Raw genomic sequence first — 18703 nt, 5'->3', positions numbered from 1 at the left:
GCCTGGTGCCACGCACTGCAGCTGCTTGTAGCCCGCATGGGTCTGCCTGTGCCCGCTCCAGACAGCCCCATGCAGGCTGTGAGTGCCTGCAGCGCGGGGTGCCAGGCATGGGGCAGGGCCGCTTCCCCCCGCACGCTCAGCTTTTCCCTGGGCTTCTTCCCTGCACGGAGAAAAGCAGCCCCTTGTCCACCCCATGGCTGGCACTGTTCAGAACAGGCACAGGTAGCCCCAAGCAGGCTGCAAGTGGCTGCAAGGCGGGGCTGCTTTCTTCACCCCTCCTCCCCCGCACTCAGCACCAACTTGTAACCGGCCCCACTGCCAGGCTGGCAGTGGGGGGTGTTACAAACTGGTGCTGAGCAGGGAAAAGTGGCCCCTCCCCCACCCCATGGCCAGCGCCCCACACTGCAGCCGCTCGCAGCCTGCTTGGGGCTGTCTGTGCCTGCTCCGGACATCCCCGTGAGGGCTGAAAGTGCTTGCAATGTGGGGCGCCAGCCATGGGGCAGGTGAGGGGCCGCTTTTCCCCACGCTCAGCACCAGCTTCTTTCCTGCTGGCGAGCAGGGGGTCGGGGCTGTGAGCTGCCCCCTGCCTGTACCGCGAGGCTGGGGGGCACTGGGTGTGAGCACAGGGCCCACACCACTATCCCGGGGCCAGTGCCAGCAGGGCCCAGAGCAGGGTGGCAGGAGCACGGGGTCCCAGCTGGCAGGGACTCTATGGAGCCGGGACAGCTTCCCCCTCCCTGCTGGTGCAGTCCAGCCTAGCTTCATGGACCCCTGCCAGCCTGCGCCCCGCTTTGGGCCCCACCAGTGCTGGCCCTGGGACGTGGGTCCCAAGATGGTGACCAGGGGGCGAGGCACCTGTCAAGGGGCAGAGCTACCCATGTGGCCCTTGACAACCTGCCAAAACTGGGTAAGCAGCCTTTCACCCAAAATAATCGCCTGCCCCTGAATAAAGGTATGTAAGGCCTCTAGCGGAGGGCAACAAAAATAATTATGGGGCTGGGACACATGACTTCTGTGGAGGACTGAGGGAACTGGGCTTACTTAGTCTGGAGAAGAGAAGACAAAGGGGGGATTTAATAGCAGCCTTCAGCTATCTAAAGGGTGGTTCCAAAGAAGATGGAGCTAGACTGTTCTCAGAGGTGGCAGATGACAGAACAAAGAGTAATGGTCTCAAGTTGCAGAAAGGGAAGTTTTGGTTAGATATTAGAGAAAACTCTCACTAGGAGGGTAGTAAAACACTGAAACAGGTTACCCAGCAAGGTTGTGGACTCTTCATCCTTGGAGCTTTTTAAGACCCAAGTAGACAAAGCTTTAACTGGGATGATCTAGCTAGGGATGATCCTGCTTTTGAGCAGGGGTTTGGACTAGATGACCTACTGTGGCCCCTTCCAACCCTAATTTGCTATGGTTCTATGACAAAAGAAGAATTCTGTCAAAGGGTTCAGACATAGCTTATTGGACTCTGAATCCAAAATATCTTTCTAATATTTTATCTATCAGACATATATATGTATGCATGTTTCCTAACATAAACATCCTTAAGTTCTGAATGCAAGTTAATCGTGTTATGAAAAATGAAACTCCTTTCTTAAATGGCATCCATACACTTCAATGGTAAAAGTCTGTGTTGGTATGTGGAGATCCTAATTGATCTCAGAGCCTAAATGACCTCTAGGATGACTAAACAGAACCTAGATGGAATCTGGACTCCTAAGTCACAAGGAGTGATCCTACCTGAACCTGCCCAGCAGTCATAATAATACTTAGGCCCCTAGGTTCATTAGGGTCTCCATTTTTGCCTGAACAGCCTAGACCAGGGATCTGCAACTTTTTGGGCAGAGGATCAAAAACACTCACAACCTCAACTTGTAAGATGTTGGCATGCTGGAGGGGATGGTGGGGGAGCCTTGAAAGGCGTGATCCTTGTTGTGGCCATGCAGCCCTGGCCCCTTCCCCACCCTCTGCCCAGAGGTGCACCTGTCACCAGCAATGAGCCGGACCAAGGCTCCTCAGCCCCTCATACAGCTGCTTGCAGCCTGGGCTCCATGGCCAAGAGTCTGGGACAGTTGTGGCAGGCAACTGGGAGGCTGCAGGTGGATGCACCGGGGTCCACGGAGCCACAGCCTACTTGTTGCTGGAGCCAGGTGCATGTATGCCTCTAGGCAGATAGCAGGGAAGGGGCTGAGGCTGCTCAGCCACAACAAAGATCAGGCCCCTTGTGGCTCTGCTGCTGTCTGTCCCTAGGTATGCATACCAAGCAAAATACCTGCCCATGCCATTGCACATCTGTCAAGGGTTGCTGACCCCTGGTCTAGACTTGGGCTACTGTGTAGCCTCAGAAGTGAGCAATACAGAATGGTTACTTATGTGATTCTATCCTGCCTAAAACCAGCTGCAATATGAATCAGTACTGAAGATGCATAAACTCTCTGCAAGTCCCTGATTCCTTAGCTGGGGACAGACCATGCTGAGTGACTATTTAATGCTGTGAGCACATCTGTAGCTTAATAGAAACAGTGGAGCAAACTCATTCCATTACAACTCATCTGATCTCAAGACATATGTATAAAATCCACACAATCTCAATCTCATAATCTGCCCAATTATTATTTTATTTCTAAAAAATTAACATGGTACTGTAAGATATGTATTTCTATGAATGGCAATCTTTTGATAACCAGGATGCTTTACTTCTATTCTCTGAGTTCTTTGTATGGAATATTCATAACAAATATCACTTTCACTATATTTCAGAGATCTAAGAGAATCATTTACCTCCAGTATGTGCTCTCCTTGCTGTTCTCGGTCTAGCCTTCTTGATGTGGTTGCAATTAGACCTGCAAACATAACACAGTAATTCATTAGTCCTTCCACAAAAATAACTGGGATGGAGATCAGGTCAAGACAGAAATTACTGTTATGGCTACCCTTGCAGTCTCATATGTTTTTGCGGTATTTAAACATTTGTTTAAAAAAAAAAAAAAAATCCATTCTTTACAGCTATGAAGATATCTGTCAGAACTTGACCCAGAGCTGATTTGTTTTGAGGCTTTAGGCAACAGACTTAATTCTGTTCTGATACTTCTGTACATTTCCCATAGCACAACAGGAATCACACGTGCATCCCACATAAACTAAATCTAACCAATATGTGAACTGTCTCTAATTTCAAGGTGTGCTCATTCGTAAATTAATTTTAGCATTTGCTAGCCATTTTAGCAGAAGAATCCTTCTATTCATGGGTTGTAGGAAGAATAGGCACAGATCCTCTCTTGAATTATAGCCAAATTGTTTCACTAGTAAAAAAATAATAATTTAAAGCAAGCTTAATCAGCCATCACAGGGAAATATTTGTTTGATACAAATCCACTGAGGAGGAGGATGCAGTAATCAAGAAAGTGACAAACATATTTTTAGTGATAAGGATAGAAAGAAAAGAGCAAATATTCCAAGTTTTATGGGCAAAAATGTGATGGGTTGTGGGACTAAAAATGCTAAGAATTGTGAAGTTGGAAATGACAGAGAATGAGGGAAATGAAGGAGTGCCAGAATAAAATGTGAGGAAAAGAAAGATTTAATTAATAATGTCCAAAGCAACAGAAAGCTCAATGAGAATGAGACTAGAGTTAGGTTCTAGCTATGGACAAGTCCTACTTAAACTAATCGTTCCTAATGTCATCAGCCATTGAGATACACTCAAGATACAAGAAAAATTATACACTGTACTTTTACAGCACCTCTTACCTAAAGATCTCCAAGTAAGGGCAGAAGGCAGGGCAGGGTAGCACCTTAGGGTGCCTGTACACGAGTGCAGAGCCTGCTCTAGCACACTGTAATTACAGTGCATTGGAGTCAAGTCTGCTGAATTGTGATAATTGCCACACTCCAGGAGCCTCCTATGTCTCCTGTGTCAGTATCCCTACACTTCAAACTGGCAGAGGGGATGAAGGAACTAAAGCTTGTTTAACGAGCTTCAGTTCAGCACCCCCACCATTGTTTTGAAGCATAGAAATGCTGATGCATGAGATGCTACAGCGCTTTAATTAGAGGGGCTCTTGGAGCTGCTCTAATGAAAGGCATCACCCTGCCTCCCCCTCAGAGCACATGTAAAAGTAACATTATAGCTCATTCAGAGAGGAATGAGCTTTCGTAGGCTAGAGCCTACTTCATCAGATGCTATGAATGGACTTGTACATGCCCTCTGTAAGTCCATTCATAGCAACTGATGAAGTAGGCTCTAGCCTATAAGAGCTCATGCTTCTCTGAACAAGTTAGTCTGTATAAGGTGCCACCTGCCCTGTCTTCTGCCTAACTTTAGGCTAATGTGACTAACTACATCTTGGTGAGCTATGTTAGGTAAATACCATTATCCTGTTTCCACGAACAGAAATATGGAGACATTAGTGAATTGCTAAATCAGTGGCAAAAAGAGTAGAACTCAGATCATCTAATGCCCAGTTGGTTTGTTTAATGACATTTCTTTATTAACGGTCATTTTTCACAACATATCACAAACTCATTTATCAACTTTTCAAAACTGATCTGGTACAGCAAAGAAAAAAAAGTCTTAGTTTTGCCTTAGAGTTCCAGGTAAATTAAAGCTTCAAAATAAAAATAAGCCACATCAATAGAATAAGATTCCAATTTTACTTAAAAAGAAGTTCCAAGAAAAGTAGAATTTTATGGCTTTAGTCCATAGTTAGCGAAGTTTTTGCTGCAAGAGTTCTAGGTTATGTACATCAGCAAAATGGGCAGCCACTACTGAATAATATGAACAAAACCCACAGAAGGAAATAGAACAAATATAACTGCCATTCTGCCATTCTGCAAAAAGTGAATAGTGTAAACCTTTCATTTATGGTCAAAACTATTTTCCAGCAGTTTGATTTTCCATTGTTTAAAGTTATTTTTATTGATTTATGTTTTAACCAATCTTAGTTTAGTTTACTTTAGGATTATTCCTCCTCACTAACAACAACTGTTAATAATGTATTAGAGTTGATTATAATTAAATATTATATGGTTTGGTTACTGTATAATTCAAACAGAATAGGAACAAAAACATGAAAACAAACAAGCAATGCTTCATGTAGTACTATTAAAGTGCTACACATTTAAAGAAAAGAAAAAAGGAAAATAAAACATGAAAACCTTGTATCTGTATGCTTTAAGTGGTTTCTCATGTCTACAAGTTCCATAATGATTACAGAGATTCAAATAATGACAAATTGAAACATCTGTCATACACTCAAAGAAAAGCTTTCTCCAAGCCTCTTGCTCAAGGTGGATCATGCCTTCCTTGTCATGTGCACTAGCAGGAGCTGCAGATGTACAAATGGTGAATAAGATGTTCCCCTTCTCTCACACAGCCTTTATGGAACTAAAGGTAGAACTTTGGAAAAAGCAGTTTCCCTATATGCCACATTTTGGGGAGCCAATGAATGTTTCTGAGAAAGTTCTACATGGGCACACTGGAAGCAACCACACACTGAGATCCCAAGCAAATAATACATTTATGGTGCAATTAGCATGTTAAACACACAATGAATACAACATGCCACATTCAGCCAATTTATGGTGTCATATGATGGCCAACCAGTCACAAAGATGCTCCACATCCAACAGAATATATAACTTTTATAAGTCCAACGGCATTATTTTAATGCTTAAAGGCCAACCAAAAGGGGCAGAGGAAAACCACAGGGGAAAGCAAGTATGGGGTTATGAATAGGTAGAATCCCATAAAAGAATTCAGAGGGGGCTAACGTTATTCATGGAGAGTAATATGGATCCTCAATCAGGAGTGGCCAGCCTGCAGCACAAGTGCCACAAGTAGCAGGGCAGCCTGTGTGTGTAACAGGTACCAGGCAGGGCAGGGAGTAAAAAAACAAGCAACAGATTGGTCAGGCAAAGGGGATCAAAGTGGTAATCCGGGAGTACATGGAGCTTACTTTGCAGCATACTTGCCAAACAGGTAGGCCCCACTGATCTAGATGTTCAGTCCACACTCCTATCATGAGATTAAAAATCCTTCCCTTTTAGCAGCAGCATGTAGGCACAACTCCATTAGGAAAAACCTGAGTTACTTCAGTAAGTTTTACCTTTCTACAGCCTTTTTGGCTTTACCTTGCATTGAAAGAGAGCACTAAGGTCCTGAACCAGTAATAGTAAATTCCAAATAATGTCTACGAAAGTATTAAGCAATAATGTAAATATTAACAAACATATCCCACCTTACTGCAAATAAATGTTCCAAATTAGACATCTAGAATGCAGCCATGCTCTACAGATTACAATCTATTAATTTATCAAAGTAAATTTTTCTACATTACTGAAACTGACTGGTAGATTTTAGAAATTGATAAACAAACACTGTATTTAAGATAAACAGGCTTTCATCTATTAACAGTCATGTTCCAGCAGTCGCAACAGTCTTTTGACTAAGGTTCGTGATGTTGCATGCCACACTGTTCTGTTGAAATACTTCAGGTTGTTAACAGGAGGGTTTAAGTCCTCATCATATATATCCTGTAAAATCAGCAGAAACTAGTGCCAAAGGAAATAACACCTCTGGATTTAGAATCACACATACATGCACTGCATTCTTTGCATTTAACTCTTTCCTAATTGAGAAAAGTTTGGGTAGCGCCTTGGAGTCTAAATCATCCAGACAGGCATACATTTTTGTAAGCAACAGACTGCTAGAATCTGAAAAAGCAGGTTGTCACCTACAAAAGCTCGATTTTCTGAATAAATCAGTCTCCACAATGACACCTTGCTCTGCTTTTTGCCCAACTTCAAAATAACATGGCTAACTACTCCTCTCTAATGGAAAAATATGATCTTTATTTATTTAAATGAGATGGCTACTGTGCTGCAATATGAAATGAACCTTTTATAATCTATAGTAAATAATGGAAGGCCTTGAATGTGAAGTGCTGTGATGAGCATGGGTGTCTTTAATTATATGCTTAAAACTGTCCCAAATTGGGGTCACGGTCACACAACTTTATGATGCAATGTAATAAACTCATCAGTATCAGCTGGAATGCTAGGTGAAATCATGGCCCCACTGACCTCCCAGTGATCTGGACCCAGGATGGAGTTGGAATTTTACCCTGTGCATGGGAATCAAGTGCAATTATGTGACTGCAACTCACTGATTTGTGCTATCTATTGCACTAAATCACTCAATGTTCTTGGAGAGCAGTTTTAAGGATAAAATATGATCAACTGGAATACTAATATTGAAATTAACATTTGAAAGGATTTCTTTTTTTCCTCCTCTTCCACTCACCCAATTGTGCCCTATTCTTTTCTTTGGGTACCAGCAATATAGGCTGTTTTAGAAAAAACATGAAAAATAGTTTACAAATTTAAATAAATATTTTAAAATACTTATGTTACATTAATAAAAGAGGGAGATGAAATTGCAGATTTGAATCTTAAAGTTACTTCCTACCCTATGATTTCATATCAGGGTTCTCAGAATTCTGTGTGATCTGATCATACGATGTAATACCATGTAATAGCTTAATGAGGATGAAGTTTAATTTAACACCAAAATGGTTTAGGCTGGTAGCTAGGTCTGCTCTGAAATCTGTCTCATCTAGTAGGAAACAAACTCAGTGCACATACATCTTACTCACTGTTGAGAATCAGACCATTTTTGTTCAGAAAATGACCATTTAAGTGTCAGTTTAGAATCACATTTTCCTGTTCCTTTTATTATCACCTTTTGCTAAGTGAAAGGCACACAAACTAGAGTGAGAGAGAGTGATTTACATTTGAGTATTATTCTGCATGTGAATCAATGGATACTTTCTACAGAATGGGTGAGAAAGGTCAGTCATCCTTGGGAAAACACAACCTTATGAAAAAAACATTAATAAGCTAAGGATGAACAAGTGATATTTCTAGCAAATTAGTGTGATTTTCAAGTTCGTAATATGTCAAAACTCACCACATCTTCATAACACATTTTCATAAGTGAAACTTAATTACTAAGTAAGCCTTTGAAAAGTTCACAACTTTTCTGCTATACTAAACAAAGAGTACCATGCATAGCCAGAACTAATCGTAAAAACCTCGCTCATTGTAAATAATCATAGAACAGAATATGATTTTTGTTGTTGCTTTCCTCTCTTCTGAGTTCAGTCTCGTGATATAGTCTTGTCTATGTATTCAACCATTTCTATTATAATTGTTCATCCCCATACTAAAATCACCTCAGATTCACATTTTAAGTCTCATTAAAATATTTAGAGACAAATGTAAAGACCTAAAATTAAAATTCTAATTTAGCGTTTTATGTAAATAGTATAAATAAAACTGTTACTTATGAAAACAGATTTTGAGAGAATTTTGTTCTAGTTCAAGCTCAGCTTCCTGGTTACCCTCTGACTTAATGCTAATCACATGTTAAGCTCTTTATATCAATTATTTCATCTGTGAAAACAGCATAACACCACTGATCATGCTCCTTTGGCAAAATGCCAGTTAGTTAAAACTTGCAAGGTGCTATACAAGTGCTAATTTATTATCTTCTGAATGCTGAAGCTACATATTAAAATAGAGAGTATTAAAAGTAGTCTGAGTCCCAAATACATCTTATTTTAGTTACGAAGAGCAAAGATTTAATTTAGAAAAATAAAAAGCACCATATCAGCTTCTATAAGAGAAGGGTTCACTTCTGAATTTCACTCCTGACAAATAAACTAAAGATAAATTAAATTTTTAATATGCTATTTAAGAATTACTTAAAATATTTAAAGATGTAGTTAACTTATTTTTCATGATTCTCTTTATCATCAAAAGCTGTACTGTAAATCTCTCTAGTGTGGCAGACCTCAGAGGTGACAAAATGGTATCAGAAAAAGAGGTGAGGTTTTTAGGCTTACTGTCTCATTAATTTATATATAAATCCTCCACAATTTAAAGTTAAAAAAATCCCTAATTGTCAGCCTGCAAACTCAGTGTGGGATGCGATGGGCAAAGGGCTCTGTCTCTACATTATATATATATATATATATATATATATATATATATATATATATATATATATAACCAATAAACACATTAATATAAATCACCAGTAACAAAGGTGCTACAGGCCAAAATAGGCGTTGATTCCAGTTAACTTTGAATTAATGTGAACAGGTATACTTTGAATTTGAGTTCTTTCAATAACAATGCAAAAGAAAGAATCCTGCTTCCTCAATCTTACCTGCATTGGCTCTGCAGCTTTAAACATAAGTAAAAAGTAGTAAAAACTATTTTTTATCACTAAAACCAGCGGAAGAAAACTGAGTGGCGAAAGGCCAATTTTTACAATGATTTTATGAATGGAACCATACTTTAAAATATATATAAATCTGACTGGTTGTATCCTTTTATTTTTCATTTTTAATGTACCATTATGACTCTGAAAAATTAAAGCAAAATGAATCAGTGTTGCTGATGTCCCAATCGCTGTTTTATTCTGCTGTTACATAGACAGCTGTTCAGTCAGCAGAGGGTGCAGTGATCAAACTTTATTCCCAGAGCGAGCTATTAGTGATGCTTTTCAAAAAACACTAAATCTATATAACCCTTGGCCATCTAAGCTTGTGTAGAAACAGAAGTCCTCCCCCCCTCCCCCCCGCCAAAAAAGTTGACCCTCTCCAAAAAAGGTGAGAAAAGGACAATCTTGCCACGTTTCAAATAAAACACTTCTCACCTGTGAGACTATCACATTAGAGGAAACCAAAAACAAACTGCATTTTAAACCAGTAACTGAATCTTTTACTAGACCAACTAGTAAGCCTTTCCCTATGCCTGAAGGGCATTTGTGCCCAAAAGCTTGCAAAGAATAATTTTTCCAACTTTTTGGTTGGTCTAATAAAAGATATCACACATCTACCCAAAGAGTCTTGTCTACCTATGTCCTCAGACTAACACCGCTCCAACCAACAACCCTAACATAATTGAATCTGGAACTTTAAATACAAAAAGTTAAATTAAAATTCCTGCACTTAAGATGGAATAGTCTCATGCACCAGTACAGGCTGGCAACCAATTGGTTAAGCAGCAGCTCTGTATCCTGGGGGATACAGTGGACAGTAAGATGAATATGAGCTAATAGTTCATTATTGTGAAGCAGGCTAACAGCATAGTGGGCTACATTACAGGAATATTGCAAGCAGATCAAGGGAAGTGATTATTCCCCTTTATTCAGCACTGGTGAGGCCGCATCTGGAGTTCTGTGTCCAGGTTTAGGCCGCCCACTACAGAAAGGATGTGAACAAACTGGAGAGAGTTCAGCAGGGGGCAATAAAAATGGCAAAGGACTGGGGAACCTGACTTACGAGATGTTGAGGGAACGGCTTATATAGTCTGGAGAAGAGAAGACGGGGAGTGGATTCAATAATAGCCTTCAACTACCTGAAGGGTGGTTCCAGAGAGGATGCAGCTAGACTGTTCTCCATGGTGGCAGATGACAGAACATGGAGCAATGGTCCCAAGTTGCAGCAAGGGAGGTTTAGGATGGATATTAGGAAAAATCTCTTTCACTAGGAGCGTGCTAAAGTACTGAAACAGCTTACCCAGGGAGGTTATGGAATCTCCCATCCTTGGAGGTTTTTAGTACCCAGCTAGACAAAGCCTTGGCTGGGATGATATAGCTGGGGAAGATACTGTTTTGAGCAGGGAGTGGACTAGATGACCTTCTGAGATCCCTTCCAACCCTAAATTTCTACGATTCTATGATTTTATATATTTACGAACTTACTCAGACAATGCAAATAATGTTCAGTACCTACAGGAATAACCTGAGGTAAGTTTCCCCCCACCACCACATTAAGGCTCACTACTCTTTTTTCCAAAGTTCCTTATGCCTCTAATACAGGGGTGGCCAAAATGGCAGATCCAGCTGGTGTCTGGACTCAGTAGCCCCTGCCCGCATGGCTGGGACTGGTTTCCATGGAGACCCCAGCAGCAGCCGCTCTGTGATACTGCAAGGTTGGGGTTTCCATGAAGACCAGCCCCAGAAGCGCTGGCAGGACGAGGAGCTGCTCCGGAACTGCTGGCATCTTGCGGTGGCGATGACAGCATGGTCCGCTCCCAGAGCAGAGTGCTACACACTTAACCAATATGCTGTTGATAGGAGTGCACCAACAGAGATTTGGGGGGCTGATACCAATAGCCAATTTTTAAGGCATATCAGCCAATACCAATCCGATTTCTGATGCAGCATGGAAAGCTGCATGCAGATGATAAGTCTGTTGTGGTCGGAGGGAAGCAGTGTGGGGGGGGCAGATCAAGGCCTCTGCAGTAAGGGAGAGAGCAGAGTTGGGGCAGGCACTGCCCAGCCAAGGCAGGACGGAGCTGTGGCTTGTCTAGAGAATGCAGGGGGGGAAGGGGGCTCCCAACGCTGCATGCACCCCAGGAGGACATGGCGGGGGGGAGGGGAGGCATGTGCTTCCAGATCTGCACGGGGCATGGGTGGGGTGGGCTGTAGCTGTGGGCTGCAATCAGGGCAGGCAGCAGCGACACTGGTAGAGGGTTGGGGGGGCTGCAGCCCCCCCCCCATTTGCCATAACCCCCTCCCAGTGGTGCCACCTGCCCTGAGCGCAGCCCAACCCAACCCAACTCCCCCCCCCCCCAACATGCCAGGAAGAGCCCAACACAGTCCCAGCCTGCAGCTGCAGCCCACCCCACAGAAGCCATGACAGTGGCACCTGAGGCTGAATACAGACTTCTTCTTTGAGGGGTCTTGATTATCCCAGGTTTTAACCTGGCTTGAAACAAAAGTGACATAGCCATTAACACCCTTCTAAGACCCTCTGCAGCAGCTCTTCTGCCAGTAGGTGGCCAGCAAGAGAACACAGCCTGGGTGCTGACAGACGTGTGTGCAGCACTTTACCAGCTCCCCCGAGCCTGTATAGCTTGTGCCCTCCTGGGCATGGGCTGCACTTGGTACAGGGGTACAGATACCTGAAAATACAGTTGTCACCCCCCCCCCCACTGTCTCTAAGCACCCAGCCTGGCCAGCTTATCCCTGGAATGAACTACAATAATCCTAACAGGCTGGCAGGACAATCTCCCAGGGGAAAAGCATTACCACCAGGTACTTGAAATGGGACGGTGGAAGTACATGTCTACAGAATCCCAAGGACGAATGCAACACGTTTTAGTTAGAGCCTCAAAAACCAACTCATTCAAAAAGGCATAGCTTTCATAGCTGGAGGCAGTTAGATGAATGGACTTGCAGAGATCAGCAGTAATAATTAGGAGTAAATTCTTTAAATACAAAGAATAGGGAAGGAAAGGGAGGTGGCACTGCTAAGACAGTTGAAGGTGGGTTGAAGACATCAAAAGAGAAAAACAAAGCCACTGAGGGACATGAAGGTTATTAAAGCTAGTCCAGGTAATGGGATAAGCATCCTACACACACCGCTGTATCAATCTTCTACAGAAAGACTATCCAAACAGACTACAACCAAGTCTGCTCTAATCACACCAATCAGAATGTACACCTGAAGGATCTGGTCCAAGGGTTCCTACACTTACAATACAGTCCCAAAGTCATAGCCACTCAAATCAACAGAGACAGACTTAGACCCCACTCTGACCTGCTACAATACCATCTCCATGACAAGAGCAACAGAATCCCTCTTACTGTCACCTAAAGCCCCTTGCTTGAATACCTCTGACATATCACTAACGAACTCCAACTCTTCCTGGAAAACGATAACTATTTCAAGGTAGCCTTGGGAGACAAGACTGTTCTAGTTTACAGGCAGCCCACCCAACCTAAAAAAAAAAAATCTGTTGAGCACCAAACTATCTAATTCCTATTCTTCACAAGCCACCAAATCTTGGCAAAGACCCAGATGCCAGCTGTACCCCTCATCAACATACACCACATAGTCATTGGACCAGACAACAAGGCCAAAGTAACATCCAGAGTTCATTCACCTGCTCCTCTACCAATGTCATATATGCTATTATCTGCTTATACAGCCTCTCTGCCATCTATCTGCATTGGATACATGAAGCAGTCCCTGAATGAACGAATGAATGTACACTGACTGCAGGGATAAAGGTTGTAGCAGGACACCCATTTGGCATAAATTCCAGAAAAATCCAAAGGCCTGTAGGAGAATACTTTAAACAGTGACCTCGGAGCTGTTGTTCTTAAACAATTTTTAAAAACTCCTTGAATGGAAGATTTCAGAACAAGAAATCATCCACAGATTAACGTGAAGTGCGGCCTCAGCAGATTACGATTTCTTATTGTGATAAAGAAAAAAAAAAAGTGACCAAACGCCAAGCATGAGAGCAAGTTGTGCTCGTGGTGTGGGGAAAGTAGTGGGCGCGGCCTGATAGCCGCGAGATCGGCGGTCCCGGGCTGACTGGCAGGGGGTGGGCGAATGCAGCCCGTTTAAAAAGAAAAGCGCGCGTGCCAAAAAGCTGGGACCCACGCCATATTGGAGAGGCCTGATCATCCTCACCGGAGGTCCTGTGTCCACGAAAGCCCTTCCCCCCAGACGCCCCCATTACGACCGAATTAGAGCTCTTGAGTTAACAGCGAATTTATTCTTGAAACTGCTGTAAAGGAAACCACCTATACGAAAGTGTGAGTAAAGCATTTACTTGTTACACCTCCTCCTTGGTGTTTTCTGTCGACGGAGGGAGAGACAGGAGAAGGAGGAACAAGGCCCCGTAACCCTTTCGTCCCCGGCCTGTTCGCGTAATACTTTTCTGGGTCCAACCACCCACCGTCAGGTTGGTCATGGCATCACGAACAGGATCCTCGGGGCAAAAGGAGAACGAAGGAGACGTTGTTGAGCTAGTCAGGTATTGCCCATGGGGGAACCATCACCGGCCCCCGACCACGGACGCTGATACTTTATGGGCCCACGTGGTGTACCATCAAGCTGGGCAAGACGGGAAGATAGGGGGCTATATCTCCATCCACCCAACTGAGGGCAGCGGGGAGCCGCTTAAAGAATGGGTTGTGTCCGGCCTCAGCCCCGCAGACCTAGGATGCCTCCTTTCCAGCCCCGCGGTTCTTTACCACCCGCCTGACACAATACCAGAGGCGTTACCTAGCCGTGCCAAGACTACAGGCGCAGATGATCGCACTCTTGCGGAAGAGTACGCCAGGTACTTCCAGTACCTAAAGGAGGGGAGCAACTGCGAACCACCCCCCCCCCGATAAATTCAGATGCCCCAACCTCAATTCCGGGGGCGCTGAAAGTGAAATCCTAACGGCACTCCGTGAGAGTCTTGAGACCGATGGGCGGGACGCCACAGGGTGGACAGGGCAAAAGTGGAATAAGGGAAAGATGATTAATATCCTGTTTTGCTCGGTGACCACCCTACTACGACACGCGGTGAACCAAACCAGCATGATAGGTACGCTGATTAGGACGGCCGTGCAGCAGAGCGCCGCACAGCTCGAAACACCGCTTAAAGATGGTGCCGCGGGGGAAGAAGAGGGAGTGGCTGAAAAGTTCTGGGCGGGAAACCCCGACACTAGAAAAACCCCGTCGGCCCCGCCCAAGGAACCACCCCCGTTTAACACCCCGCCGCAGCTATATTCCGCCCTTCCCGCTGACATAGGCACACCCGTTCTGCATGTGAACCCCGTAGCCTTAGCGAAAACTGTTGTCGATGGCGCGGGAACCTGCACCCTCACTACCTTCTGCACGCGCACCAGAGGGGAACTCCAAGAGTTGGCAAAAGACACCCGACTAAATCCGGGTGAAACACTGGTGATATGGTTGGGACGATTAATATTAGAACACGGGTCAGATTTAGTAGACCCTGAAGAGCGTACTACCTTAATGCGCCAACCCGCATGAAGCGGAGGAGAGTGTAGCGACACGACTCAAATACTACGCAACCGGGTTTGGCCAATCCCTCTGTTTGCTGCCGTGGTCCCAGCACTGCTAAGCCGAACTCACGCTTGGCATGTGGACCCACCCGATGACTCATCGCCCGCACAGCTCCTGTATGCAATAGCGGGAGCCAGTTACTTAACCTGGGACGCCGGACGGTATCCACTGACCCTGACTCTACACCAGGCAAACTGTATTTGGCCGCATCGCTGGTGTCACGATCCTGGCAAGGTCCCTGTGTCTGCGTCAGCAGTAGAAGCCTGCATTGAAATTTACGGAGGTATCAATACACCCATGTTCCGCTTGTTATTACACCCACTGGTAGGGGGCCCGACAGGGAACGTCCTAAGTAGCCTGGGAAAGCTTACCACAGTGCGAAAAACAGAACCCAAGTTCACCCTGCCAGCGGCAGTACAGGCGGTGGGAGCGTGGAAAGCACCGCCTAGAAAACCCTGAACCGATCGCTCGCCGCGCAGATGACCACCGGACCGCACACCTGAGGAACGCGCCATGTTTGGCTTTCTGCTAAGCAAAAGCGGCCTGACAAAGAATCAGCTTCGTGGGTTAGGAGATGAGGGGCAAAGAACACTGGCGCTGAACTTAGGCTTTAAGTCTAGCGGGCAGGAGCCGGACAGAGAAAAAAACGAGTAGTGGCCGTCGACGCGGGCAGCGACGGCCAACCCCCCAATGACGAACGCCCGCACGCAACCTATAGTGTGAGCGCAACTGCAAATTCTACCCCTACCCCTACACGCTTTTTGCTAGATATGGGGGCCCAAGTAAACGTGTTGAAACCTGAAACGCCTCATGTCAAGACATCCAAAGTCATCTTTGTACAAGGGCTAAATGCCACGACATCTGCGCCCGTGGTCAAGTTTTGGATCTACAAAAGGGCCCTGTATGGAGTCTTAGGGGGCATAAACATCTTGGGCATCCCCGCAATAAAAGCATTGGCCTTAAAGAATGCCATATACCTAGCACTCCTGTTGACTGTGGCACCAGGCGAAAAACACCAGTCAATGCTAGCAAACCCTACACCCTGGCGGTATCAGCCAATCCCGACGCACACTGACCTGCAACCCCAGATCCGAAACCTCTTGGCTGACCTGTGCAAGCGAGGGTGCATTCAGCCCAAAAAATCCTCCACCTACCTTTCGGCCGGATGGGGCATCCCCAAACCGGGAAAACCAACGGAAGCCCGTCTAGTGGTGGACTACCGACACGTGAATCGTCGCTGTAACCCGCTCCAAACGCCCGCCGCACAAACCGTCACAGACATCCTCGATGGCATAACTGAGATGCAGAGGAGCAGAGAGTGGTTTGCCACCACACTAGACTTAAAGGACATGTTTTATTTGATCCCTATAAATGACCCGCATGGGATCCTTAATATGTGCGTAGGCGGACAAATGTTTTCCTGGAAGGTTTGTCCACAAGGTTACTGCAATGCACCAGCACTAGCAGCCACAGCGATGAATGGGACGATCAACAGCTTTGTTCGTCCCCGCCCAAAGACCGCCGATGTTCGCATCTGGACCTATGTCGACGACATTGTCATCATGGGGCACGATCGTGCCGCGGTCCGCGCCACCGCTGCGGACCTAAAGGACCACCCGAGCAATCAAGCATGGACGGAAAACCCGGCCAAGTCCATGAGCGAGCCATCCTCGGACATTAAGCTTTTGGGGACACGATTCACAGGACAATGGCGATCGGGGACGGCGCACAATGCTGCCCCTGACTTGTCCTCACTTTGGCCGACCACACAGGCAGACTTTCAAGCCCTGCTAGGCCAGCTAAATTGGTTCCGCAATTTCATAATGCCATCACATTTAAAAGTTATCCAACGGTTGCAACACCAAATTCGCAAGAAAACACGACGCAGAGTCCCATGGAGTGAGCGTGACCAAGCCACGCTGGAAAAAGTCATGACAGAGGTTAAAGAGATGCGTCTGATCGCACCTCCCGCCGGCAATCTTCTGACAATTCATGTGGGCTACACCACAGAACATATCTGGTTTACAGCCAGTGATGCTAAAACAGGAAACCTTGCATACACTGGTCACCGCACACTCAAAAGCCACCAACATCGGTATGGTTGTCTAGGGAAAGCCATGCTCGCGGCTCAACTAGGAAAACACCTCGCGACGAGCCCAGGTGTACTTGTTGCACCTGGCGGCACCACACTGGGATTACTTAACCCCAGCAAAATCCACCCGGAGTATCAGGGCACAGCAAAAACTTGGAGCGCCCTAGTCCTTCGTCACCAGTATTACTGGTCAACATGGGAAGTCATTGACGGAGAAATGATTCCGGCCGCCGAAGATGATGATCCCACTGTACTATTGTATGGAACCACATCCCCGGCGTGGATAGCTTCAGATGGTGCATCCCGTGATGGCGGAGGATATGGATATTATTGTGACCCCTGTCACGACTACGAGCTCCAAACATCCCATCCAGGAGAGTCGGTCCAAGCATCTGAACTACGAGGCTTTCAACTAGCTCTTGAACACACCTACAGTCACCACGATGGGACGCTTCCGGTACCTGTCATAGCCATAGACTCAGAATATATATACAGAATTGTCACCGGAATGGCACAAGTTACGGAACACAACCCTCTGGGATGATGTCAAGGCCACTTTACTATGTTTCTTTGTTCGCCCCTTAATCAAGCACACGCGCTCTCACCGACCTGACACAGACCCCGTATATGCCATCATAGATCAGCTACTGGCACACCGAGGACCCGTGAAACAAAAGGACATACCTCAGTTACACACCATTGACATCATAGACACCGACCCCTTCCTCGCTTGGCTCCACGAGCGTTGGGGACACCTTGGAGCAAAAAAGGGCGCAAGCTCGCTGGAAGGAGCAAAGCGACAAAGGACCGAGCGTAGAACAATGGAAAAGAATAATCCAAGCCTGCTCTGCCTGTGCGTGAGAAAAACCGGTGCACCACAAGCACCAAAAGGGCACCTATGACCCAGCACACTTTGCTCCAGGTAAGGTGTGGCAAGTGGACCTGCTCGGGCCACTCCCAGGAGCCAAGCCACCAAATAAGGGGCTAGTAATCATAGACCTGGGAACCTGTCAAATCCTCGTCCTTCCCACGAGGAAGACCATTGCTCCCGTAATTCAAGGATGCCTACAGCTCGCTTTCGCCCACTGGCAAGTGCCCCACATCATACACTCTGATGGAGGACCACCTTTTAACTCCAAAGGCTTAGAGCAGTTCGTGATAGAGCATAATGTGCAGTGGCACCACCATCTACCCTATCACCCACAGTCCAATGGCGTCATGGAGCGCCAGATAGGACTATACAAGGAACAGTTAAGGTTAAAGGAAAATGGATCGTTCAAGAACTGGACCAAGTACAACGATGATGTACTAATTGCCATGAACGCCACTAAAGCTTTGTGGGATGAATGCACCCCGGTGCCACGTCCGCCTTGGAAGCCATGTTATTCATCCCAAGTAACAGTGTGGCTAGCCATTCCCACAGCTGCCAGCAAGTGCCCAACTCCAGCTCCCAGTGTTGTACTTAAACCCGGCGAGTACCTATTTTGTCTCTCTTGAAGCAGTCTCACCCGCACGCACCGTCTTGGTCCACCATAATTGGCTAAGTCGACGTAGCACAGTTTAGTATACATTACTAACGAACCCCAAGTTTTGTTTTCCAGCCTAAAACGGTATGAAGTCATCGATGCATGACATGGTGTGAAACTAGTACTCGGGACAACGGTTGCCGTGAGCGAACCCATTGGCGACGACCCCGGCAAAAAACCGCCATGCTGCATTTAGACAGACG

General features: G+C 45.6%; 1 protein-coding gene across 7 annotated transcripts in view; it reads right to left on the bottom strand.

The window, feature by feature from the left end:
* FAT1 (FAT atypical cadherin 1) overlaps nt 1–18703 on the bottom strand; it is a 170497-nt gene that overhangs the window by 74387 nt on the left and 77407 nt on the right. For all 7 annotated transcript variants that reach the window (XR_002088267.2, XR_002088268.2, XR_002088269.2 and 4 more), the window contains exon 4: nt 2776–2837. Coding sequence is in view for 4 of the 7 variants with exons in the window: in XM_014594874.3 (XP_014450360.1) it covers nt 2776–2837 (62 nt within the window). In the remaining 3 variants the exon portion in view is untranslated. The remainder of the gene's footprint in view (nt 1–2775; nt 2838–18703) is intronic.

The sequence above is a fragment of the Alligator mississippiensis genome, chromosome 2 (genome assembly GCF_030867095.1).
Source record: "Alligator mississippiensis isolate rAllMis1 chromosome 2, rAllMis1, whole genome shotgun sequence".
In the NCBI taxonomy this organism is placed as follows: Eukaryota; Metazoa; Chordata; order Crocodylia; family Alligatoridae; genus Alligator; species Alligator mississippiensis.
Note: the sequence above shows the minus strand (reverse complement) of the source record. Positions and strands in the feature narration are given on the sequence as shown.